Source organism: Gorilla gorilla, chromosome 4 (genome assembly GCF_029281585.2).
Source record: "Gorilla gorilla gorilla isolate KB3781 chromosome 4, NHGRI_mGorGor1-v2.1_pri, whole genome shotgun sequence".
NCBI classification, from domain to species: domain Eukaryota; kingdom Metazoa; phylum Chordata; class Mammalia; order Primates; family Hominidae; genus Gorilla; species Gorilla gorilla.
This window is the reverse complement of record NC_073228.2, coordinates 112,130,874-112,151,405: the sequence shown is the minus strand read 5'-3', so window position 1 is coordinate 112,151,405 and position 20,532 is coordinate 112,130,874. Positions and strand designations below refer to the sequence as shown.

The 20,532-nt window shown below is 32.7% G+C and overlaps 1 protein-coding gene across 3 annotated transcripts in view; it reads left to right on the top strand.

Moving 5' to 3' along the window:
* The window catches only part of FBXL17 (F-box and leucine rich repeat protein 17), a 525,329-nt gene that overhangs the window by 32,787 nt on the left and 472,010 nt on the right, over positions 1–20,532 (top strand). For all 3 annotated transcript variants that reach the window (XM_019028327.4, XM_063706701.1, XM_055388717.2), the window contains exon 4: positions 258–389. In XM_019028327.4, the coding sequence (XP_018883872.2) occupies positions 258–389 (132 nt within the window). The remainder of the gene's footprint in view (positions 1–257; positions 390–20,532) is intronic.

Genomic DNA, 20,532 nt, shown 5'->3' with positions numbered 1-20,532 from the left:
TTTGAACTGTTAAGGAATATACATACCTTGGAGGGCTTGTAATATGAGTTGGTTGAAACGGGGGTAAATTAGAAGGTTAAAAATGTTTATACAGTACTGTTTTAAGTTATGGATTGCTTACATTCTATCTTATTTTACAAGTAACATAAATATTTAACTCTGACATGGTTATTTTCAAAAAATTATATGAAAATCTCACTTGAAATATGTTGCCTTTGTTATTTTTTGAGCATTCAGCTAAATCTGTTTGTTTACAGCTGGGCTCAAAATGCAGAGAACTCAAAGATATTCATTTCGGCCAGTGTTACAAGATCTCAGATGAAGGCATGATCGTCATAGCTAAGGGCTGTCTGAAATTACAAAGGATATACATGCAGGAAAACAAATTAGTAAGTACTTGTTATCATCCTTGTATTGTTCATTTTGTTCCTAACCTTCGAATTCTTTCAAGTTTATTTATAATTTTTTCTGCTTATTTTCTTGTGATGGTTCAAATACTACTTAATCAAAAGCAAAAATCCTTTTAAAGCGATGATTTTATAAATCGATCTTTTAACTGAATAGATGGTGTTTGTGTGTGGTACTTGCATGTTAAAAATCCCTCATTAGCATGTGCCAATGCATCTTTTCTAAATGTGGACAGTGAACTAATACTGGTAAATTGGAAAAATCAAATTTGTTTGCCAAACGTAAGTCTGTGGTTGTGTAGTTCTTTCTGATATCTCTAGGGATTATAATAATTCTAGACAGTTAGAATTTTTTTTATTGTCCAGAAAAATGTACTCTTGTAAAATAGAGTCTTTTACTTAGAATCATAAAAAATGGGATTCAATAAGTTAGAGCATATAATAGGGCAATTACATAGATTTTATATTTTAAGCACATACATGGGTAATGCAGACACATTTAATATATTGTGCTTAAAAATCTTACAATTTTTTTGAGAGATAATTCACATAAAATACATTTCACCTTTTTAAAGTGTACAACTCATCGGTTTTTAGTATATTTACCATGTTGTGCAGTCATTACCAATGTCTAATTTTTGAATATTTTCATTACCCCTAAAAAAATCCTGTGCCCATTAGCTATCCCTCCCCATTTTACCCTTCTTCTAGTCCCTGGCAACTGCTAATCTACTTTCTATCTCTATGGGTTTTCCTAGTCTAGATATTTTGTGTAAATGGAATCACATGATACGTGGTCTTGTTTCTGGTGTCTCACTTAGCATGATGTTTTCAAGGCTCATTCGTGTTTATCATGTATCAGAGCTTTATTATGTTTTATGGCTGAATAATATTCCAAAGCATTTATGTTTTTATATGATAGGTACATCATATCAGTTAAAAGAAAAAGTTGTCACTAGGATGCACCAGTAGGAGTTCTTAAAATTGAAAAATAGCGTACATACAGTCATGGGCCATATAACAATGTTTGGGTTAACAGTGGATAGCATATACAGTAGTGGTCCTGTAAGATTATTATACTGTATTTTTGCCTTTTCTATGTTTAGATACAGAAATACCATTGTATTACAGTTGCCTGCAGTATTCAGTACAGTGACATGCTGTTCAGCTTTGCAGCTTAGGGGCAATAAAAGCTATACCATATGGCCCAGGGCTTTCTGTATGCTCTAGGTTTGTGTAAGTACATTCTGTGATGTTCACACAACGACAAAATTACCTAATGACACATTTCTCATAACATTTTCCTGTCATTAAGCAATGCATGTCTGTATTTGAAAATGTTGTCAGGGTAGTCCTGAATGTGTAGTATACTACAAAGAAGACTTGCTTTTTTAGTTGTATTTCAAAAATGAAGAGATCTTTTTATTGCCCCTTGGAGTTCATAACATTTAATAATTTTTATGTAATAGTCATTCTTGAGACAGTAGGATTTTGTAAAGAGAAGTTAGGTCTGTGTTAGACTGAATTTTTGAATATTGGTATCCACTCACTTGCATTGTGACCCCGGGAAAGTTACTTGAGTTCTTTACACCTCATTTGTAAATGAGGTTATTGATATCTGTCTATTTGCTAGTTATAGTTTTGACGATTAAATGACACTGTATCTTTAAGTTGTCTAGTACGAAGTCTGACTTACAGGAGATATGTAAAACATAGTAGTTTTTATGGCATCACAACTGTATTTGTTACCTAACTTTTGGTTTTCACTTTACATCCAAGGTAAATTAAAGGATGGTGATCTCAATTTAGAAGTTTTCTATTTCTCAAGCAGTAGGATATTTGTTGACTTTTATTTTTCTTGTTGAGTAAACATAAAGAAATAGTTTTATTGGCACATCAAACAATTTTTAGCCAATGGTTTCCCAAAGAAAGCAACTGTTTATGTTTTTAAGGTTTTTGTTATGTTCACATTAGTTTTTTTCTAGTATTTTGGTACATTAAAAATATGTTATATACATAAATGCTAAGGGCATCAGTTTTGTATTTTTTTTTATTTAACATTTCATTTCATTGGAAATTTGAGGTAATTTTGCCAAGTCTTAAAGGCTAATTCACTACAGTTCTTCCCATTTAAGTTTATTACAAAAGGAAATTTAGAATAATTTGAACTCTTTATTGGATAATTGAGATATTGATAACTAACCTGCTATAGGAAGTTTGTATTTTTAACATTTATGAAATAAAGAGAAATATTTAAATACTTGCGAAGCCATAGTTTTAAGTAATTAAGATGTTTTTACTTTGACACCTATTCTTAGTAATGTAACAACAAATATTTTAAGTTAGCAACTAATACAGGTACGTACAGAGAACACTGTCAGAAAGAATGCCAAAAGAATTTCAACTATGCTTTGACAAATACTGATAATCAGTCAAATTATTTTGCTAATTCTCTTAATAAACTGAATATTCTCAAAAAGAGTATTATAGCTTAATTGCAGAGTCTAAAAATAATCATAGCATAGTTTTCCTATAAACTTTGCTGACTTAAAATATCAAGCTATTTTGGTAGTATTTGAGTATACATATATCTTTTCATATTATATCTTGGCCTGTAGATGGCAGCATTGTCTTTGTATATTTCTGTGACATAGCTTTTATGTCCTTGATGTAACTATAAGGATGTAATGCCTCTATAAGTTTCTGCTGGTGGTTTCTGCTGATGTTGTGGTTTATTTTACATTTTTGTTCTTTATGTGACCTTAATGGGAAAATTTCTTCTTATTTAAAATAATTGTATCTAGAATGCCACAGGATGAACTTACCATTTTACACAAAGTAGTAAAATAGTAGAACATTTTTATTTGTGGCACTGGTTTAAGTAAGATAAACTTTAGAAAAGGGGAAGGATTCCTGTGTTTATGAGGGAGAAGTTTTATTCATGTGGAAAGTGAGGACAGTGATTTGCCATAAATGAGTTATGGTGAAGCAGAGAACTGAGGACTTAGATGTACAATTTTTTTTTCTTTTTTTTTTCTTTTTGAGATGGAGTTTTGCTCTGTAACCCAGGCTGGAGTGCAATGGCACAATCTCAGCTCACTGCAACTTCCTCTTCCCGGGTTCAAGCAGTTCTCCTGCCTCAGCCTCCTGAGTAGCTAGGATTACAGGTGCAAGCCACCATGCCCAGCTAATTTTTTTTTTGTATTTTTAGTAGAGATGGCGTTTCACCATGTTGGTCAGGCTGGTCTTGAACTCCTGACCTCATGATCCGCCCACCTCGGCCTCCCAAAGTGCTGGGATTACAGGTGTGAGCCACCGTGCCCGGCCTTAGATGTAGAATTTTCCCAAAAGAGAATTCTTTGAGTTCTGTTTCCGTTATTTTTGAGTGAGACAAGTGTCATGTACCTATATAGGTATAGTTTGCATTTGCTGTAAAACTCTTGTGTCGACTATACAAATAGATTTGAGGAGTATAGCTGTAGTGAGGATCTAGCATATTGTATGTGTCCGTCTCTTCTAGCGATAGGTTTTATATCACTTTTGTATGGTGCATGCCACAAAGCTATTTTTAAGTCATATTTAGTTTGAGCATATAGTCATTATCTAGAAACCTCAGTTAAGTATATTTCCTCTGCTTCTTTAATTTCCCTGTACCAGATTCTGCTTCTCTACTTTTTGGACAGAGAACCTCTTTGGGTGGCTTTTTATTCCATTGTAAAACGATGAGGTCAGATAGATTACCTGCCATTTGTTATATAGGCCAGTGTTTTAAACTACTGGAATTTTATGAGTTATTCCAAAAATAGCTTCTGTGCTATGCCCTATGTCAGAGCATTTTTGATGTAGATCTGTATGCGTTATGTGTGTGTTTGGCCTATTTTTTACATTTTCTACTCTGAATAATTAGGCTGTAAACTATTATAGATTACTCAATTGTCAAGAAAATAGTAATACTATGAATAGATTTCAGAAAGTTATAGGGAAATGATTAAAGTTTCCTAATGGAAAGCTGATTTCCTGAAAGTTAATTGTGACTGTTTACTTTTCAGTCTCTTAGTTGATATTTTACTAGTTTTATAATTCTGTGACTTCTCTTAGAGTCCTTTGACTGCTGCTGTAACAATCTTGTTTTAAATTTCATCCTTTGGAGGCTTACCTGAATGATGTAGGATCAAATTCACCTCTCCAGGCTTTCCCCCCCGACCCCCTAGGCTGAAAGCATTTTAAGGGGAGATGGAGGCAAACGCCATTTTTGAGTTGCACTGAACTCAGTTAAAACCTTGATCCTGCTGTTTCTTACTCATGTGACTTGCTTTAGTTATCTTAATTTTTGCACTTTGTTTTCCTTCCTTGCAGAAAGGATACAATACTACTTCATACATGTTCTATTGAGGATCAGACTAAATGAGATTAAGAGGTAAAGCGCCAAATGAGTTTCATTGCCACAAAACACAAGAAAGCTTCAATAAAGGTTTTTTTCCTCTCCTATCAGGAGAGGATAGTGAAGCCTATTATTTGCTTTCTGCAGTTTACTAATTTGAATTGGGCTGTATCAATGTCTAATATCACCTAGTCTGATTTTACCTGTTAGCCACTGACAGTTTAATTTTTTTTTCTCTTTGCTGTGATTTGAGGCTGTTGTAGCAATTAGGTGAAAAAATTGGTAGCCATGTTGATAATCAACTAGAGTAGTATATAAGATAAACATTTGTGTCAGAGTTTAAATAGCAGTAGTTAATTCAGCATTATGTGAAAGCTTCCATTTCCTGACTCTTACTGTTCACCATAGGGTTAATAAATTAATGGGTTTATATATGAGTTAATATATTAAGGAGATTGGTTGTCCGCACCCTTAGTTCCCCTCCTATAATCTTGATGTCTTATTTCTCAAATACTCCTTGTGAGGTGAGTTTAATTGTAATACGAGACATAAATAATTTACATTTTTGAGGGATTTTGTACAAAGGGTTAAGTACTTACTTGAGCCTCCCAAATCATCCAGAGTATATACTCGCCTTCAGTGTTCTTTCCCCTCTTAATGGATGGGGCATTTACTTAAACCCAGAATGATGGTTTCCAGTGAACAGTAATATTTGAATGTGGCATTCTAAAGAGGTGATCTAAAGATATTGAACATCATCTTATTGTTGTCTTTGTCCATTTGGGTTGCTGTACCAAAATACTATAAACTGGATAACTTACAAACAACAGACATGTGTTTGTCACAGATCTGGAGGCTGACAAGTCCAAGATTAAGGCACTGGCAGGTTTGGTGTTTGGTGAGGGCTTGCTTTCTAGTTTATAGACACCTTCTCCCTGTATCCTCACATGGTAGAAAGGCAAACAAGCTCCCTGTGTTCTATTTTATAAAGGTACTAATCCCATATATTAGGGCTCTGCCCTCATGATTTAATCACTCCCCAAAGATCCCACTTCCTAATGCTATCATCTTGGAGGTTAGGATTTCAACATATGGGTTTTGGGTGTACACAAACCTTTAGACTATAGCAACTACATCTCAGGATTTTGCTATCATTTGCTGGTAATAGAAAATATTTGATACAAGTTATCTTTTATTGAGTATTTTTAATATACCAGGTACTATGCTGTTTTATATAATTAATCCTCATAACTACCACATGAGGTAGCTATTTTTATCCAATTTTACCAGTGAGGTAATTGAGGCATAAAGAAGTTAACAACAGGTGGGTGTCAAAGTCAAAATTCTAACCCAGATCTGTTAAGATTCCCAAACTTCTCTTCTCTAGCCCTTTGGATTGCATGGATACATTACCTGTAATGCTAATCCACACACGTTTGAACCAAGTAGCAACTTCCAAAAGACATTATCTCCCTTGAAAACACTTATGGACCAGTGCTGTGAGACATCAAAGGAAGAAGTTAATTATTAGCATGAGTAGAAAATAATTTTTTAGGATGATAATTGATTTCAGGAGAAGCTGCAAGTACCAGCAGAAGTGTATTTAAAAATTTTTCTAGGAAAATTCCTGAAATTATCAAAGAGGAAAGCTAGTATTTAGTGTTAATCTTAATCCTATTTGAATATGAATATAGTTAATAATAGAATTGCAGTATTTTATACAAAATTTCTCTGTATTACAGACATAGTGTTTTATATTTTTGTGATATTTTGATTCAGAAGCTAGTACCATTTGATTTTTGTCCAGAAGATTTAATGGCAATTTTAATGAATTCATGAACTGATAACTCTGTACTCTGTTCCTTAACACTTGTTTCAGATGTTCATTCAGTTCCATTAACATTTGAACAGTTACTGTGTGCCAGGCACTGTGAGAGGTGTAGAAGAATTAAACAAGAGTTATACTGCCAAAGAGAGAAGATCCTGGTCTCATGATAGTGCTATAGAAACACCAATTGCAAAAATAGTTATTCTTATGTGAGGGATAAGAAAGGAATCTGAAAATCCTATAAATAGTAAGTGACATTTGAACTGAGTTTTGAATTACATGTAGTGATGTGATAAATATGCAAGCAGACATATTTTAGGGTAAGGTAATTGCACTAATGGAAAAGAGCGTTAACAAAGATAAAACATCAGAAAAATATGGGGAATGCTTAATAAGTGGTGGGTGTTACAGTGCCACTAGGTTGATAGGCTAGGTAGTAGTGAAGTATTCATATTTGGTCTGGAAAAGAAAGAAAGGACCAGGTTGTTAAATTTTTTTCAGTGTCATGCTGTGAAATTTGAAAGTCTCTAGGTAATAAGAACTATAGCATGAGATTTTAGCAAGTGTGAAATGTGATCAGATTTTAATTCTTGTTTTATTTATCTATTTTGAGAAATTAAGAAAAATATAGAATACAAAAAGGAGTAATAACAGCTGTATGCCCATCACACATAAATTGACAGTTGTTAACATTTTATTAAATTTGCTGCTGCTGCTTGAATTAATAAAGCAAATAAACTTGAAGTCTCTGTTGTCTTACATTCGTACTGTTGTCCCATTGTTCCCTTCCAGAGCAACTGCTATGATGATCTAAAGTGCTTTAAAAAATATTTTAATATGTATGTGGATACCCATGATGTGGTATTATTTAGTTTGTGGTCACATGTAATTTATATCTAGTGACATGTGGTTAAATATCTGGTCTCACAAAGTATATATGAATCTACAATTTGCATGTTTACTTTTATTTTTGAGATCTAGCCATAATGAATATAATTCATTCTTTTTCATTGTTAGTATTCTATTATATGTATAAATCTCTGGGTTATTCATTCCCTATTGAAGGACACTTACATTGCTTCTACTGTTTTACTATCAGAGGCAGTATTGCATAAAATTGTTGTGTAAATCTCTTGTGCTCATCTTCAAGAGTTCTCTACGGCATATATGAGAAGTATATATAATATGGTACTAAGATATGTACATTTTCAAATTTTTCTATATCATGTCAAATCACTCTCTACTGGTAATTGAAATCATGTTTTAGAGATGTATCTTGCTGATGGAGTGTCAACTCTTTTGAGGGCCAGGAGTATGTGCTCATCTTTTTATTCATCCCTCCTAGTGTTGGAATATAATAGACATTCAATAAATGTTGGGTTAGGGACAGATGGGTTACTACTGCATTGTGCATGCTTTAAAAAATGTATCACTTCAAATATTTTGGTGACATATTTTATTAAATAAAAGCTTAAAATAGCTTAAAGAGTCAAATGTTTTTTCACTTTTAAAGTAAGTAAATTGTTTTGACCTAGTTAGCACATTAATGATGCCATTCTTTATGTATCAAATTTATCCAGCCAAAGTCACTAATGTACTCAAGGGGTATTTTTTGGCATAATTGTCTTTAACAACATGCAGTTCTGATCAACTAGAATGTAATTCTTGTCAGAATTATGTTGACTTGCACATTCTTACTGTTAATAAAATCGGTTTTATTTTGTTTAAGTGGTATTTGAAAGATCAAATTTAATTTAAAACAAGTTTTGTTTTTTTTTTTTAAAGTAGAGACAGGGTCTCACTATATTGCCCAGGCTGGTCTCGAACTCCTGGGCTCAAGCGATTCTCCTGCCTTGGCCTCCTGAATTGCTGGGATTGTAGGCATCAGCCGCCATGCCTGGCCTAAAACAAGTTTTTTTGACGGTATAATTTCAATCTGAAGAAGAAATACATTTTTACTCATTCTAAATTCTTTGCTACATCGTATCCTCTTATTCTCTTTTTAGTCTATTGGTATCTTTCTCTTAAGGTTTTTTTTTTTTTTTTTTTTAATCACATAGCTTGGCAGGAACATAAGTGGATTATATTCTATCATTTGAAGGCATTGAAAGCAATAAAGAATGAATGTGTATTTTTTCTTTCCCTGTGTGCCAGTGTCATATGGAAGACAGGCAGTGTCTTGGATGATATCCAAACAATTTTTCTTTGGAATGCATTATTTTTTACCCAGCAGATTTACCTGCTTAATTATATTAGTTTAGCAATATTAAAATTAGTTCACTAACTCTGGGGACTCATCAGCTGATGATAGGAGATGGCCAAATGCAAACGGGATCTCAGGAGGAAGCTAGCTTAGTATTAAAAACTCCGATAAGGATATCCCAGTGTGGATAATGCAGAATTTGTTATGGTTAAAAATAGGAAATTCCAAATAGTATTTAAGTATTCTTTAAAAATATATTTTTTTCTGGATCAAATTTTAGAATGCTTCTTTTGGATTTAAAATTTATAGTTAGTAGATTATTTTTAGTGTAATTCCTTGGCTAGTGCTTTTTTCCCCACATACATAGTCTGTAGTTTAAGTTCTTTTTTTTTTAATAAAAATCTAATTTTTATTTGTTTTCTTTTTTGACTACCTGTTAAAATCAGATATTTGAAGCAAAACAAATTATCTCTAAGATACAAGTGTGGAAGTGCAGTCTTGGGCTTTGTGCTCAAGTGTTGGCAACGGGAGATAGTGGGTTGAGATAAAGACTTGAGTCATTAGGCTTAGCAAATAGAAATTTTATAAGGTTAGGTGGCAGTGGCATGCTAGCAGTACATTAAGCCTGTCATCTATGAGGATATTTTCCTGAACTACCTTTCTAGCCTGTCAGTCAACAAGTGAAATGTATTATTTGGATCTAGGAAGAAGTTTTAGCTTATGTTTTTATCCACAGTAATGAGGTTCTAGGGTTTTAGTATATCCAGGACTTATTCCCAGTTATTTCAGTGACTAAGCTTAAAGGAAGGAGAATTGGAGAATTAGCTTTTTTTCTTTCTTTCTTTTTTAAATAAAGATTTGCCTTTCTAAATATAGTTTACAAACTGTAGTTGAATCTGGCTTCTGGGTAATAGGATGCACTTTTTCCATCATTTTATTGTAGTCATTATCACAAAGATACATTATTGTAAATGTCCTGTGGCACTTGGGCCTTTGTCAGGTAACCCTGTCTTCAGGCAAAGATATACAGGTGATGTTCCTATCTAAACCTGTGTGCTGAGTACTGTTCCTATTAGTGCTGCAGATTTTGCTTACTCATATTAGGTAGGTTGTCTTCTTTTGCTGTCTTTCTTGAAATTATTTACAAAGGTTTGAACATAAAGTTACCTGACAGGCAGTAGAAGGATGTATTCATCATGTGAGTTTTGGGGTGGATTCTTTTTGTTGTTGTTGTTGACTATATCATCTAGATTTTAATAGCCAAGAAATTTAAAAGCCAGATAAGTCCATACTGTTTCGATACTTTTTTTTCCCAACCCTTCTTCTCTTGCATCTTAGTTGTAGCCACATCTAGGTTGCAGACTATATCAGTATAGTATTTTTCTTTAGTGGCTGCCATATTTCATTATTTTTGGTTTCTAAAGTATGATGGTAGAAGTACTCAAGTTACTTCAGGAGAGTTTGGGGATAAAAAATTTGTAGTGTCTGTTGCCAGATCTTTATTGGCTATTTTTGATTGGAGCATAAAATCTAGATGGTTATCATTCACTTTAATAAAACATATAAATAAATATATTGAGACTCTGTAATACAAAGAAAAGTGGTTGTAAATCCGAGTCCTTCTTACTGAACTATAGTTGGGTGATTTTCTTTTATTTTCATTTTTACTGTATATCTTTGAGAATATAAAGAAGAAGGCATATATTTATATTCATTACTGTTTAAATGTCCAAGTGAATGCCGAGAGGTTATAAAATTATTTGCATCATGTTCTGCTAGCTTTTCATTGTAACTCCTCTGAGAACATGATAAAACTTCTATATCTTTTTAGTAGGTTAATATTTATTCTAAGTATTTGAAGATAATTTTGTAGCTTGCTATTTCATACATTTTAAATTGTTGCAGGACACAATTTAATATATACACATATACTCTTATTCTATTAATATACTGATAAATCTCTTTATCATATATAATTGTAGGCAGTTTCATCATGTGATCTAGTATACATTCTATAGTTTTTCATTGTTTTAAGCTTTTTTGTGCGAAGAATTTAATGGAAAAAAATGTGAAAGGTTAAAGATACATTGTATATATTCCTCTGAATTCACTCATAAACTAAGATGTTTCTAAAGGTTGACTTTTATTGATCATATCTACAGTCCAGGAGTGCTCTTTCCAAAATACTATTTTTATCATTTCAGAAATATGTAGTGGCTCATTTCAAAGATTTCTTCAGTTACTAGTCTCTGTCTTATTACTTTTTTTTTTTTTACTTTTTGTACTTGTCCATTTATCATTCTTCTTCTTTCTTCCAGAATGTGTTCATTACTACCTTCAAGCTCAGCTGAATATTATTTTTCGCAAATACTCTTTGAGAATTACCTCACATTTTTTACTTTCCTGTATTCTGTCAGCTTCCTGTATTTAGTTAGTTCTTACTAATCCATTTATAATTTGTTGTAGGTTTGAGAGTTTTAGTTCGGTAATGTCTCCCAGTGTAACTCCCTGGAATAAGAATGAGATCGTTTGCATACAGGTTAAAGAAACCTGTATATTCTTCAGTGTTTTGATTAAATGGATAGTTGTTAGAACTTCTTAAAAATAAAATTTTTTTCAGTGTATGAATTGTAAATTTTCTGAAAGGAACTGCCAGTGAAGATGAACCATTGATATACTTAAGTACTTTTGGTTTAGTTCTGGGAAAATTCTTTTTTTTTTTTTTTTGAGATGGAGTCTCACTCTGTCACCCAGGCTGGAGTGTAGTGGCACGATCTTGGCTCATGGCAACCTTTGCCTCCCAGGTTCAAGCAATTGTCCTGCCTCAGCCTCCCAAGTAGCTGGGACTACAGGCGTGCGCCACCACGCCCAGCTAATTTTTGTATTTTTAGTAGAGACAGGGTTTCACCATGTTGGCCAGGATGGTCTCGATCTCTTGACCTTGTGATCCACCTGCCTCGGCCTCCCAGAGTGCTGGGAGGCGTGAGCCACCTTGCCCGGCCAAAAATTCTTTTTGAGATAAGGAAGAAAGAGTTTCTTTTAAAATCACATTTTAAATGAGACACGTCAGTAACTTTAAACATAACCATTTATACTTTAATATGTACATAAAAGTATAGCTTTTAGGACGTAAAATTCAATTTTTATTTACTGAATTGGTGAAATATACTTTATAGCAATATCAAGTGATTTTTCATTAACATTCATACAAGAAGAATGGCAATGATAGTTTGAAGAAGTAAAATCCCAAATAAGTGTGTTCTTTTTAAGAATTAGGTAGATTTTAGGAAATGATTTCTTAAAAGTGGATTTTGAAACTTAATGTCTTTAAACATTTTTATTTACTGAATTATTTTTATTATTTTATTACAAATTACTTATATATTTTATTACAGATTACCTATTATATATTTTCATTCACATGGTTGTACATCTCATTGAAGATATTTGGTTTGTTTCAGTATTTCATCCTTCTGTTTCAGGCAACCCTAACAAAAATCTCTCAAGACTGCTAAGAAGTGTAGTCTCTTTTCTTTTGTCATACTTTAACTACTTGATTCTTGAAAAGATGAAAGTTAACTAGTTGCTTCTGTGGTTGAGTTTGTTCAGAAGAGCTTGACTTTATTGTTGCAATTAGAGGTAGATATTAAATATAATATTTGATAGATATTTGCTTCTTGGTATCAATAAAATGCATCAGGCAGATCTGGCATTAAATTTAGTTCAGAACACCGGCATTGCATGCTTTGAGAGTAATATACCACGCAGAGGTTACACTGGCAAGTGTTTTTTAAAAAATACTCTATATAAAATTTTTAGTTTTTAGTTTCATAAATTCTTCCCGTATATTTTTTTCTTTAATATGTTCTAACAATTTTGTAGAATCAAAAATGGGAAAAGAATGTCCAAGAATAAGGATAGATATTTTGTTACAGTAATGCAGTTTGTTTTTTCATTTTCTTGGAGGATTAAGTGACATTTGGACAACTTGAGAGGGGAAAAAATCGGACAAGTGTTGGTTCTGCCAAACTATTGTTTATCCTTGGATTAAATTGTGTTTTTTTTCCCCTCTAGAAGTAATATCTTTTTCTAGTATACCCATATGGCTTTCTGCTATAAAGTTAGTCCAAGTATATAAGAATAATCTTTTTTCATACATTAAAATATATTTAAAACAATCACATTTTTCTAATATACCTTATGTTATCATGTTTTTAGATTACAGTCAAAAACAGGGTTTTTTTTAAGAACATAATTATGCTAATTGCTGATCAGTATAATAATAGGAGGAATTTCACATCTGATCTTCAATAGTGGTAAATCATTTTCAGTCTAGTGTGTGCATTTGCCTAGTGTCACAGGTTAATTCTTTAGACATGGGTACCTTCCCCCTTTCTGTTAAGGCATACCTTTCTCAGCTGTTGTAGAAATGAACTTCCAGTTACTGGAATCAACTTGTAATCACCTTAGTGCTTACCCTCCATCTCTGAGCTTCTATATTAGTACATGTCTAAGGTTATTTGTTTGTATGCATTATAATGCTATATTTACATTAAATTTGCTTGTAACTTATAATCATGCAGTTTCCTCTTCTGGTCCTACTTTTCAAAATTTAAAATAAAATGTATTTTTTTTTTTTTAAAGATACTGTCTTAACCTTAAAAGTCATACTATCCTCTAAGCCTGCTTTTTGGCAAATCTCCTTATTGCATGCCTGATAATGAGCCATATATTGTTGTGTGTTGGGGGGGTGGGGGGGTGGGAGAGTGAAAATATTTATATTCAAGAACTCAAAATGTTTTAATGATAGTTGAAAAATTATGAGTAAAATGATATCAAAATATTTGATCTGATTTTTCTAATTTCTAACATCTAAAAACTAGTACTATCAATGCCTTAAGAAAAAGGTTGTATATATTCACCACATTATTTAAACAAGACTAGTGGAATTTATTTTCAATTTTACCTTATTCTCACACCAATAGTGTAGAATTTGTAATTTAACAATTGAAATGATTACTTCTTGTAAATATGTACGTTGTTTTAGGGGACTTTTCCATTTTTAGACAGTGAATGGCAGTACCCACTAAATAGTGGTCCGCGTAAGACTTCGGTGGTTTCATTTACTATTAACGTGCTCTTTGACAGTGGGCCTTTACTAATCTCACACCATGGGTTTGAAATTTTTTCCTTAAAGCTTTATAGTTGAATTACCATATATTGTGTCCTTTGTTTTCTCCTGGAAAAGGATTTTAAACAAACTTTCTATTGCACTTGTTGAATATGTATTTTATAGTAACCACCATGAAGTTTGCAGCATTTAAGAAGATGAAGAAGCGAAAATAAAAGATACACATTCAAGAAGGCTTGGTTTCACAGTTGGTCATAATCCTTTCTGCTGTCATTGGTACCCTAACCCTCTACCTACCAGAACAAAAGAAACTGAATTGAAAATTGTGGGAGCTGGGGAACATTCTGTTGGCAGCACATCGCATGGCCCATAGGCGTTGTCAGGTCTCAGTTTGATGCCCTTTATTCTTTCTGACAGATGCGAGGTAGGGTCTATGAGGGGGAAGTCATTACTAGAGAGAGGGCAGTGTCAGATCAAAAGTAACCAGTGATCAAACAAGGTAAAGGGCTGTGGAAAATAGGCTCTCTTTCTGGCCTCAACACCTGCCTGATCACTGAAGGGAATAGTCCTTATGTGTCAGGGCAAGTTGATTTTCTTTGATGTACAGTGAATTAGAAGTCAGAGTGGAAGCTTAACTGGAGCACAGAGATTTTCATTTCCTAATTCTTGGGCAATTTAGGTGTTTATTTATTTTTTAACCTTAATTACCTAGAAATTCTGTTGAATAAAATATTAAAATGTACTCATTCTGACTTTGTTATCACTATATATTTGGAAATGCTACTAATAAGCAATTTCCTAATAGCACTGTAGGTCAGGCTTTACAAGTCATCAAACTACATTTCTCAAGCTTCTAATTGTGACTTCAATTAGATCATTTGTAAAATATAATGGTGGATATAAAGTGCATAGTACTGAGCTTGGCACGTAGCAGGTCTCCTCATGGTAAAATTTGGGAAGTTACCTCACTAAGTAATTTTGAATAAATTTGAATTAACTCTTTGCACATAAATACTTATTACTATGTTTGCTTTTAAGATAACCCTTTCTAATCAAGTCAATTGAAAGAAAATTTAAAGAGACAATCTCATTGGGGTTTTTGTATGTATGGTTCTTTTTCCCTGCCCTTTCATCTTTAGAGTATGTGACTGAAGTCCAGAAGGATGATATTTTTGTCTTTTGTTAGCTTCCTGTGTTGATAAATTGAGAATTGACAATTTCTAAAAATTTCAGTTATATTGTTTTTCTTTACATTAAAAGCAAAGATTTGACCACTACTAGATTTCAGTGTCTCAACCTTTGATATTTTAAATACTGCCACATTTTATTCAGGTTCATAAATAGTTAACAGTCATTTTGTCCTCAAAACTCTGGATGTAAGAGTTTTTTTGAAATTACTTGTTTTCTAGTCAGAGGAATAAAGAATCTTAGCACTTTAGCATTTTAAAAGTGATTTTTTAATGTAGTAATTTGTCTGTCCATCTTTGCATGAAGTCTCATGTTTGGTTTTGATACTTTTAGGTAACCTTACATCTTCTTCCTTTATATATTTGGAAATGTAAATATAAAACAATATATATTATGTTGCATTGTCTTCACATTAATATTTGTCTTATAGACTACTGTTAGCTATAAATATATTTTATGCTTGGGAAATTTCAGAATAATATGTTGAATATATATATATATACTGATATTTCTGGTTTGACTTAAGCAAAATTTGCTTATAAATTATTGTATGTTTTGCTTCAGCTTTCATTTTAAGGTAGTTTGACTTAGAACTTCTTATATAAGATTTTATATCTATTTTTGAAGCTTTTTGAAAATTACAAGATCTTAATACAGATTCATTTCATAATCTTTAACTATAGACTCTTTTTTTTTTTTTTTTTTTTTTTGCTTTTGCTTTTGCTTTTCATTGTTAACATGTTTGCCCTGGCCACATGGCTCACGCCTGTAATCCCAGCACTTTGGGAGGCCGAGGCGGTGGATCACTTGAGGTCAGGAGTTCGAAACTAGCCTGGTCAAACATGGCGAAACTCCATCTCTACTAAATATACAAGAATTAGCTGGACATGATGATGCACAACCATAATCCCAGCTACTTGGGAGGCTGAGGCAGGAAGATTGCTTGAACCCAGGAAGTGGAGGTTGCAGTGAGCTGAGATCGAGCCACTGCACTCCAGCCTGGGTGACAGAGCGAGACTCTGTCTCAGAAAAACCCAACAACAACAAAAAACAAAAGGTTTGTCCTGAACTACCTCTGATGGACAGTAACTTGAAACCAATATGATAGTATTACTCTGATTTAGGGAGAAGAATGATTTTTGTTTTGGTTTTCTCAGGTAATTCCTATAATCCTTCTTCTGAATATTTGTTTAAAAAGATTGGAGTTGTTGATGTTTTAATATTAATGTTAGGAGGAAGCATTTATAAAAAGTGAATTTCTGTAAGTAAATATAAATTATTTTTTTCAAAATGGACCTTGACAGCATAGAATTTTACTAGTTACAATCGTTGGTTCATGATATACTGTGGTAATTGGTCCAGGCATAATCTTATTTCATTATAAAAGTTAATTTATCAAAAAGCTTTTGAACACTTACTCAGAAACGCTCCATCCATACTATTAATTAGAATATTATCAATAACTTTGATCTACCTATGCATTCCTCCCTTCTCTCATCTTGACTCCCCTTCAAAGGTAACTGCTATCCTGAATTTTATGTTTATCATTCTTTCCATTTTGTTACATTTGTATATATGTCTGATCAATACATTATTTAGTTTTTACTAGTTTTTAATCAAATAAGTTTCTAAGGAGGTCATGGATGAACTGGTTGATACTATTCGATTCTAACTTTTAAGATATTCTCTACTATATTTTCACATCAAATTATTTCAGATCTTTAGATTGAATATGTGATATCTATATGTTGGTCCCTTGCATTTGCATTTTCCATTTATAAGTTATATTCATAAATATGGATAACGAGGTCTTTTTTTTCAGTTTTGATTTGTTGCAATTTTAGCAATTCCTGTGACTTGATGTACGGGTTAGAAGAGTTACTCTGTTAGGTGACAGGTGTAGTTGGTCAGGAATGTCTAGCCATTTCCCAGTTTGGAATGGAGATAAGTGAATTTTATGCTTACCAAATGACTTTTATGTTTTACTTACCAATGTGTAGTGTCATTAATAAGTTCAGCCATTGTAATTTTTCATAAGGATAAAATGATTGCACTAAATTTCTTTGCTAGAAGTGCTGTTGATTTAATAACAGCTTTAAAGGAGAAAAATGGAAAAACCACATTAAATATTCATGTTGATTTTAAGACTTGGATTTCAAAACTACCAATTTGTAAGAAACATTAGTCTTTCTTTTTCTGTAACAGCTTAGTTAATTGGTCAGTAGCTTAGTATTTATCTCGTACACAGTTTTGGTAAAATCAAACCAAACAGAATATTTGCTTTCACTACAGATGGAGTTTTCTCCAGTTTCCATTTTTAACACGAAGTCTATGTAAAATAAAAAATGTGTGCTCATATCTGCCTTCATACTAATGCTAGTCCTTTGGAAATGTGGTTGGTTGTAACTAAGAATAGTCGGTACTCAGAATGGTTAATGATTTCTTGATATTGAGTGAACTAATTGATAAAATTTTGTTGGAGATCAAATTAGCACTTTTTAACATTGACAACAATAGATTTTTTTCCTTTTGAACAAGTTATGTTATGATCAATTGTATTTACAAGGTTGTAGGATATAGAATACATTTTTTTTTTTGAGATGGAGTCTTGCTCTGTCGCCCAGGCTGTAGTGCAGTGGCGCAATCTCGGCTCATTGCAGCCTCCGCCTCCTGGGTTCAAGCGACTCTCCTGCCTCAGCCTCCTGAGTAGCTGGGACTACAGGTGCCCGCCACCATGCCCGGCTAATTTTTTTTGTATTTTTAGTAGAGACGAGGTTTCATCAGGATATAGAATACATGTTTGTACCAGTCTCAATTTTTAGGAGATTTTCATCTAAGTGGAAAGCTCATGTGGGCATATGTATGTGTGTGCACGTGCGATGATGTGTGTGCACGTGTGATGATGTGTGTGCACGTGTGATGATGTGTGTGTACCTGTGATGATGATGTGTATGTGTGTATGTATAAAACAATATAAGGTGATAGTGTGAGTTTATTAGAAGGGGAGTTTTTTTTGTTCCCTTGGTACTTTATATTGCGACTATACTTCTTTGCTTTACGAAGTGTTCTAGGAAATCTATATTTGTTGATTTGTGTGTGTTCTTTAAAATATATCTTGGTGAGATTGCTTATGAATTATTAATAAAACAGTTCGCCTAGAAGGTTTGGGTTGTAGTTTGAGAAGTTTCACATAATTAATTGCATTGAAGTTTATTCAGTGTTGTTTTAAACATATGAAGGACCTAAACAGTAATTCCTTGCATACTTTTTAAAACAATATCAAATAATTTAGCTTATTGGCTTTTCTCAATGTAGATCAGTCATTTGAGTAATTTAATGGAAAAAAGTTATCACGTGGTTCATAGCAGTCATTTCCTTATGGTATTTGGGAGAAGAAACAGAGATTTGATAGTGATGTGACATTATTTTATACCCTAGAAAACTATATTGAAAGCTAGGGCATACATGATTCTGTTGTTACAGGTAGTATGATTCTGGATCCATAAAGTAGTCTTTGGCTGCTTCATGGCTATTAGCTATATGGTTCAGTTATTTTTTTGTAACCCCATATCCTATTGTTCTCTCATGCATTAAGTATTTATTGAATACTAACCACATATGAAGCAGTATGATTCCAGACCCTTTTCCATAGGCCATGCCGGTCTACTGATTTTATAGTAACTTTTAACTAATAGGAGTAATTTCCTATTATGTTGTATTTACCTATCTAAGTGCTTGCTGGGGAAGACAGTAACACCTGGTATCAAAGCCACTGTTCCCGAGCCTGGACTGTTAACCTCTCATATATTGTATACTGTGTTTTAAGAGTAAGAATTTGAAAGGGATGTCACTTACGTAATACTTATTTTACTAATGATAACTTCTAAGTTATTTCATCTTCAAGTGAAATATTTTGAAGATTAAAGTTAAAGAAGCTATTTTATAGTATAAAATGTGGTGTACTCATTACAATGACTTGTTCTGATAATTTTTTATAAAGGTATTTTGCTGTTAAAGACTTATTTCATTGAGCTATGGTAGTACTTGTTCTGATAATTTTTTATAAAGATATTTTGCTGTTAAAGACTTATCTCATTGAGCTATGGTAGTACTTGGGCAATGCATAGGTACCAGTACTTGAAGAATTAAATAAAGTGAATTGAGTTTTGGCATTATTCTATTGAGTTGATGTTTATTTATTGTTAAGGACATTGTCCACTGTATCCTATGAGTCCTCCCTTACGAGAACCTGCAGTTAAGTATTCCCCCTGGTCTTAATACTAGGGAAAGCTAGACTTTAAGCAGTTGTTTTCTTTTATTAAGATAATGCTGTGAATTTTATTAAAGAAGTATAGTTGTCTTTTTCCTCTTTGCTTTGACATCTAAGAAACCAAGAAACAAATGGTAGTCCATCTAAGGCAAAGTATTCAGGACTTCCATCTTTATTATAGAATAACTTTTTGGAAAATGCTTCTTTTTCCTTTTTCCTTAATTTTTATTTCTACTTGTGTTTCTCCTGTAGGGTTTATTTCCAGAAAGAGCTGCCTCAATTTCTTTTTGGAAAGAGACAAGATATACCTAAATATAAACAGAAGTTCTTACATAAGTATATTTTAACTTTAAAATACCTTCTTGTTTGCATAGGCAATTGTGGTGTAACGAAAAGCACCTTGGAGCTTGAATTGGGAAGATCAAAGGATAGATAATTACCTCTGTCTCTTAGTTGAGTGACCCTTAGCAAGTGACTCTGAGGTGGTTTTCTCATTTATGGCATAAGAATAACATTATTACTTTAGGATTAAGTCAGGTATATGTAAAAGTGTTAGTCACATGTTAAATGATTAGTTAGAGTATCTCTTCAGTCAGTTACCTGTCAAAACTCTTGATAAATATTGAAAGCTATTCATAATTTAAAAGTATATACTTGGGTTGATTTTACAATATATTGAGATATATAAGAAAGAGGCCCAAATAATCCTTGTTCTCATAAAAAAAGTGCATATTATAAAATTCTAATAGTATAGAAAAGTAGAAAATAAAAACTGAAAGCCTCCTGCTAATTCCTCTGGTGATTATTTTCAGAAAACTTTTAATACACATACCAACATGCGTGTATCTGTCCCTATTTTCAAAAATTATATTGCATTTTCTCTTCTACAACACTTCATTATTGATGGGTACTATGGCTCTTTTCATTTTTTCCCATCACAAACAATAGCCATAAATTTTGATGGTTTTCTATCAGAAGAATATATTTTCATATTCTCCTGCCCTTTTTATGTTATCTTGTTGATAATTTTGATGAAACCAAGAGTCACGTCTTTCTACATACTTCTCTTCATCTCCATTCCTAGTGTTTTTTTTTTTTTTTTTTAATAATGCCCATGTCTGCTG